General features: G+C 43.1%; 1 protein-coding gene across 1 annotated transcript; it reads right to left on the bottom strand.

Annotated features, from left to right (window-relative positions):
• Positions 1–208: 208 nt before the first annotated feature.
• LOC124692372 (protein disulfide isomerase-like 5-3) lies at positions 209–6769 on the bottom strand. Its single transcript, XM_047225727.1, has 5 exons — positions 6476–6769; positions 5996–6099; positions 5531–5901; positions 1035–1342; positions 209–754 (listed from the first exon to the last, which is right to left on the bottom strand). Exons 1-5 carry the CDS (start codon positions 6722–6724, stop codon positions 518–520), a joined length of 1269 nt encoding a protein of 422 aa, XP_047081683.1. The 5' UTR covers positions 6725–6769; the 3' UTR covers positions 209–517.
• Positions 6770–7047: the final 278 nt, after the last annotated feature.

Genomic DNA, 7047 nt, shown 5'->3' with positions numbered 1-7047 from the left:
AAAGACTCAGTACTGTAGTGTCGACTGAGGTGCGCAGCTCCGGTGTCGGTTCTGAGCCGATTTTAGAACCATTTCCAAATAATTATAAGTATCAGCTCCAGATTGCTAGAGGCAGTAACAACTGTTGATGGAACCCTCCAATAAACCCCTACGTTGTACTATCGACGATGTATGTCATAGCCATCATCCTAATCAGTTAAGCAGACAATGCATCTGTATGTATATGTTGATTATAATCTCTAGCCTTTTCCTATAATTCGAAAATCATCAAAGCAGATAGCTGCTCAAGTTATTAAATCAATAAGTTTACATGAAAATGAAAATAGCTAGTCAATGAAGTTAGTAACTGGCAGGTCGGACAAGGGGAGATCAAAACCAAGCCTTCCGAAGTCATGTCAAACGAAAAATCAGAAACTTATCCGCCATCTTTAAGTTACCCTCTCTAGAACATGCTTCTATTCCCCTGCTTCAGGAATTCCTTGTAAGTTTAATTCTGGTGCAGAAAACTACTACACATTCATTCTTGATGGGCTCGTGTTGGTTGTCGATCTTCCTCGCCTTGCCCAGCGAAGAACATCAGGGCAATAAGAACAACAACCAAGAAAAGGAGGATGTACAACGGATTCACGCCGAGCAGTGTCGGGGTACGTCCGCCCACTGACTTCTTTGCTGTTCTTCCAGCTCTATATCCCTCGAGGAAACGACTGATTTGGGATCCATGGTCGCCTTCTTGCAGATTCTCTGAACCCTCAACCTGCAACAGTAATCATTTCAATATATTGCATAGCATAACTAAACAGTCAGTATTTGAGGTTGTGGTGTAAGATACTAAGCAAACAGATATGAATGGATCAGTTTTAGCCTAAATCTGATGGCAACAACAAACATTAGGTTGCACATAACAGTTGTATATCAGTATACACGCAGAAACTTTTAGCTGTGAAAGAAATCATCCCTTTGATTTTTTTTTGCCAAAAAGGCACCATATATTATCCGAAACAAACTAACAGGGGCAACAAAAATGCCATACTTACCACTTCATACTCCTCATCTTTGTCCCAGACTATCATTTTTGGCAGCTGTGAGGTCTTAGAATCATGGAAAGGCTCGGTGAATTCCTCCCATTGCTTGACTCCCACATATCCAAACACTAGATCATGGTTTGCATTGGCTGCAGACCTCAAAACTTTTATCAACTGCATGGAAGTTTCATCGAATTCATCCTCAAGAACTGTAAGAACAACTTTCCTATCATCATCTTTTAACATCTTAAGAGTCTCTGCATTGATGGGCACAGTTATAGGCAGTAGAGATTGTCGTATAAAATCGTCCAAGAAGGTTCCTGCATCCACAACAGTTATATTGTAATGGACCATCAATCTGGGAAAGACATGCATTACAAAGCAGATCGTTCATGTTTTGGTAAACTAGGTAAATTACATACATAGTTCTATCGCTAGAAAGTCGAGAAGCAAAGTTGGTGGATATGCCGAAAGGAATATGTCTTATCTCTACTACTATAGTACACCAGTTTTTGAATGAAGGATTTACCATCATCATCTACAGTGTTCCCTCCAAAATGGTTCCTCTAACTATACCAGCCGTCGATGCAACAAATCCAACGATGTAAGGAGGAGCGAATCCAACAAAATCTAGCCATTGATTTTCTTTCATCTAACGGCTTGAGTTCTTCAGTATCCAGTCAAGCCTCTTCTGGATTCTTCTCGAGTAACCTCCTGGTAGTCTGCTACGCGGTACGCCCATTCCATGCGACCTCCTTTCTGCTACACCATCACCCTCCTCTGGACTCTGGGGTCCTGCCTCCCAGCGTGCAGTCGCCGATGCAACCAGTGAAGGAACTGCTACCCAAGCATCTCCATGCTCCTCATCAGTCCTTGTTTTTCTTCGAGCATGCTCCTCCCCAGTCCTCATTCTGTCAAAAGCAAGTGAACGTTTCGCTCACTGAATCTCTTGCTGAAACCACCATAGCGCTCTCGCATAGGCTGCTGCCGCCGTCTCGCCGGAGAAATCTGCTCGCGCATTCTCATACCCAAGATTTGTGGCCCTGCCTCCCTATGTTGGTCCCCTCCTCTCGCATGTCCAGCGTACGCGGCGTGGCGACAGCTTCGGAACTTCCTGTGTAGAAGGAGGTCGGAGTGAACTGAGTCTCTTCCAGTCTTAATTTTGCTTCTTTTTCGGCATTCGTGTTCTCCAAAAGTGACCCGTCTTAATAATGGCAATCGCTTCTGACCATATCTCTACTTCACTTTGGAAACATTGGCGCTGGTTCTGGTTTGAGATATTGCTTGCTATTCTTGCACGCCAGATGTTTGCGTTATTGCCACACCCGTTGTTACGTTTTTTTTTTGACGCAGTATGTTACAGTTCTTTGACGTAGACATGAATCAATTGATCATTTTGGGGAGTAATGTTTTGCTACTATGAAGTTATACCCAAAGGATTGCAACATTGGAATGATTATGGTTTTATGTTTATGCTATTCTATTTGGGGCCATTAAGGAGCTGATACATAATGTATCCAGTTTAGAATGCATAATTACATTTCATCTTTTAAGGCCACATAATATTAAATGGAAGACGATGCTCATTTCATATAATGTCACATGCTCATTACAAACGGATATCTAATGGCATGAAATTCTAGCTCAATACTCGGGTGTAGAGGAAAATGATATCTGATTGTAAACTGAAATAACTTAGGGACAAAACACTATGCATGGCTATACAAAATTTTCCTTCTTACCTGGATATCTGCAATGAGTGAACAGGCTATTGCCCACACATCAATTTCATCATGGCTACTCAGCTTTTCAGTATTACCTTAATTAAAAAAAATGAGTACAGTATATGTAGTACATATGTGGGAGACATATTTTTTCTTACAATCATTTGTATTGCTTGCGAGAATTTCCGTATGTTTGTGTTCAACTTGTATGGTAATTGCAGCAAATCCGCCTTATAGTTATAGATACATCTGACTGGCTGTGATAATTTGTAATTTCTAAAGATAAGGTATATCTATAGTCACTCGCAAAAAAAGGTATATCTACAGAGGAAAATAAGAAATTATGGTTAAGTGAATCCACCAAGATCCATTCGGACGGAAACTTAGGAGTCTTCTTAAAAATGTTACAAATATTTAAATGGTAGATTCTTTATCAAAACTAAAACAAGTTATATCCTATTTTGACCAATGCAGACCAAGGAAGACCATTGTTGCAATACTCCTCCGATCATTTTAATTGACTCAGATTTAGTACAACTTTGTACTAAATCCGAGTCAACTAAAAGGGATCAGAGGGAGTACAACTTTGACTTCAAGTACATGAACCAATGATGTGATTTGACATTGTAGTTTGATTAAAGATTTCGTGCTCCTTGCTTCGAACATCTTTTAATCACCATGTGCTCGCCTCTCAATACTAAACAAGCCAAACACTCTTAAATTACTTGTGAAGTACATTGTCAAGCTACTGACCATGGTCACCTGAATCACATACTTCCATCCGATCCAAATTAATTGACGCAACATTGTCTAGATACACATGTATGTAGACGACCGGAGGGAGTAGATGAAAGCACCTAGAAAAAGATAGTATGAAAAAAAGACAATCCCATGTTTATTAATTAACTTCCTTGGGTTCTAAACGTGCATAGCACGTGCCTTTTACTAGTGCTGCTAAAGAAACACTCAGAAAATCTGTTCTACAAACACAAGCAACATATAGCATGAGTTGTTTTCAGCTCTCTAAGAACTTGCAAGACAATTATTTCAATTTGGGCAAAGTTCTGGTGGAGTGGTTATTTGGACAAGCGATCGATGCATTGGTTGGCTATGGAAAAACTTTCGGTTCATAAATCCCAAGGTGGCATGGGTTTTAGGGATTTGGAAGCCTTTAATATTGCTCTCTTAGGAAAGCAAGCATGGAGAATGATGATGTACCCAAACTCTTTATGTGCCCAAGTGTTGAAGAGCAGATATTTCCCGGATAGAAGCTTTCTGGAGGCAACTGTGCCGAGAGCTGCATCTAAAACGTGGCGCGCAATTTTGGCAGGGAGAGAAGGTCTTAACTTAGGCTTGATCCAAAGAATTGGATCAGGTGAGACTGTGCCTATTTGGGATGATAGTTGGATACCTGATTCCTTTAATATGAAGCCCATGGGGTGACAGCATGACACTACATTAATGACAGTTAATGAACTAATCGCTACTGATCACCAATGGAATTGCCTTTGATTCTAGGTCTGTTTTTTTGCTCCTGATGCCGAAGCAATATTGAAGATTCCATTAAGGCAAGGAGGAGGAGAGGATTGGCTAGCATGGTGAAAAGAGAACTCTGGTTCTTATTCAGTTTGTTTGGCCTATAGAGCACTGATTCTAAATGGCCAGCAGCAACTGCAGGCTCAGAATGAGATTTCTGAATCATCAGCTGTGCAAAGTGGAGATCTATGGAAGAAACTTTGGAAGGTTGGAGTGGTACCTAAAGTGCATGTATTTTGGTGGAGGGTTCTTGTGGAATCCTTCCCGATTACGGGACCCTGTCACGGCGGCATGTCATGGTAAACAGCACTTATGGGATCTGCAAAGCAAAGTCGGAAACACTAATGCATGCACTTACTGATAGCAGTCATGCAAGTGTATTCTGGTGAAACTGCCAAGATTACAACCGGATACCTGGGCAGCGGGATATCCTGTGTGAGCAATTTTTTACTGAAAGGGAAAGGTCTATGATAATCACTACCATGTACCAAATCCGGACATCTAGAAATAATGACACTAATAATGAAAATGGTTTTGATCCATCAAAAACCATGGAGTTCATGAGGGAAACTCCTCCCTGGAATTGCCTCGAGACCAAACTAAAGTGAAGGGTCCCAGACCAGCTTGCAAATGGCAGGAGGCGCCAGGTGATGTGATCAAAATTAATTCGGATGGTGCAATTCAGGTTTCTTCGGGTATTGCTGGAACCAGAATAATTGCACGTGGATGAAGTTCTTTCCAAGGAGCTTCGTGCAAAACATATGAAGGTGTGCGAGATCCTCTACCCATTGAAGCTTTGGCATTGGGTGATGCGGTTCTGTATGCGGTTTCAAGAGGTATTGAGAGGGTAGTGTTTGAAGTGGATTACGCATTGTTGGTTAGACATTAGAACCATATAGACTGATCTTTGATTGGTCCTATATTAGAAGAGATCAGCGATCATAGTACTGTTTTCCAGTCTTTTAGTATTGCTCACGTTCGTTGCGAGGCTAATATGGCAGCTCACTGCTGCGCAAAATTTGTGCATATAGAGGCCGAGTCAGTGTCATGGGATGCCGAGCGTCCAGATTTCTTAGAGCACAGCCTACTGGCTGATTGTAATTCAGATATCAATCTTTGAATAAAGCTCGCAAGTTCAAAAAAGTAATTCGAGGAACAGCAATCAATAGGAACAGAATGACGAATCCAGGATTTCACTCCATAACACATGTACCAAGAAATGTAAATAAATTAATTATCCAAGCATACCTTCAAAGGGACCATAGAAAACACTTTGCTCGTTATACTTTGTGTTGAGCGAAACCAATGCCGGAATCTTGTCAAAATCATATACGGCCATCATATCCTCAGAGAAATCTTTTGCTATGGAAAACCATGCCTTCTTCTTGTATCTCGCTCCATACTCAGCAATTGATGACTCATCCACCCCAAATCCAATAAATAATGGAAAATCTGCACCGGCTTCCTGAACAAAACTTTTGATTGCTGAGTCGGACTCGAGAACAGAAACATGAGGTGCGACAAGCTTCTTCAGGCTCTCGATGAGCAGACCAGCCTTCCTTGAACCAGTGTACTCCGTGGGGACTCCATGGTCAAAAAGCATCAGTGTAGGGAAGCCACTGCATCCAGGAAAACAAACAAACTTGTCATTCATAAAACACACTCCCACCTGGTTTAACCAAATTAGTGGAGATATTCGAAGAGGTTGCTTACTCTACTCCGTATTTGGACCCAAGCTTCTTGTACTTCTCTGCATTCACTTTTGCGACTACGATTGGCGGGCTCAGCGCAGCAAGCACTGGAGCAGCTTCATCCAACTGTGAATGTGCAACACAAGAGATGGCTTATCAGTTCACATAAGGCAGGCCACGCGGGTACGGGAATAACAGAAAATTCATGTTACAAGCAGTAAGTGGTTGAGCGAGTGGATCTTAGACGCGCAAGTGCCAATTTCGTTTTCGTTCTACAATTCAATCAAATCCACGCCTTTAAACGATCACCACCACTAAAGTAAGCATCAGTGAGGGCCCGTTCGGTTAATCTACCTCCGCTGGGATCCCGGCCAAATTTCCTTCGATCCCAGTGAGTCCGCATCTCTCTCCTTGCAGACTCTTCGGAATACGAGGTTTCTAGCGAACAGCGGTGGTGGTGGATCGCGCGCAACGGAAAGAAAAGGGCGGGGGGATAGGGTACCTGCGGGGCGAGGCGTTTGCAGTGGCCGCACCAGGGGGCGTGGAAGTCCACGAAGAGGTAATCAACGGCGGCCACCGCCGCCTCAAAGTTGCCTTCGTCCAGCTCCACCACGCTTCCGTCCCCGGGGATCTGGAAGATCGCCGGCTCCCCTCCGCCGCTGGCCAAGCAGCACGGCAGCACTAGAGTGAGAGCAATGAGAGGAAGCAGCCGTCGTAGCTGCTGCGGTTTGTCCACCGCCACCGGCGCCATGAGTTAGCTCGATTCGATCTCGAGCTTTGCTGGCAGTGATGTTCTGGTTTGGATCGTGCCCGTATACGGACATCAGCATCTCTATCACATGATGTAGTTGTAAACTCTCGTATACTTCCCCTCCGTCTCACCAAAAATATCTCAACTTTATTATATCGAATTTTGACAAAATTAAGTCTAATTTTGACAAAGTTAAGATACTTTTGGTGAGATGAAGGAATTACTACAACTCCGCCGTCGGCCGAATCCGACCGATCCCTTCTCCGACAACTCCTAGCCCCCGCCCACCCATTCCGGCCCTCCCGTCGCCGTCACCCACTTGC

This window comes from Lolium rigidum, chromosome 2, assembly GCF_022539505.1.
Source record: "Lolium rigidum isolate FL_2022 chromosome 2, APGP_CSIRO_Lrig_0.1, whole genome shotgun sequence".
Taxonomy (NCBI): Eukaryota; Viridiplantae; Streptophyta; class Magnoliopsida; order Poales; family Poaceae; genus Lolium; species Lolium rigidum.
Note: the sequence above shows the minus strand (reverse complement) of the source record. Positions and strands in the feature narration are given on the sequence as shown.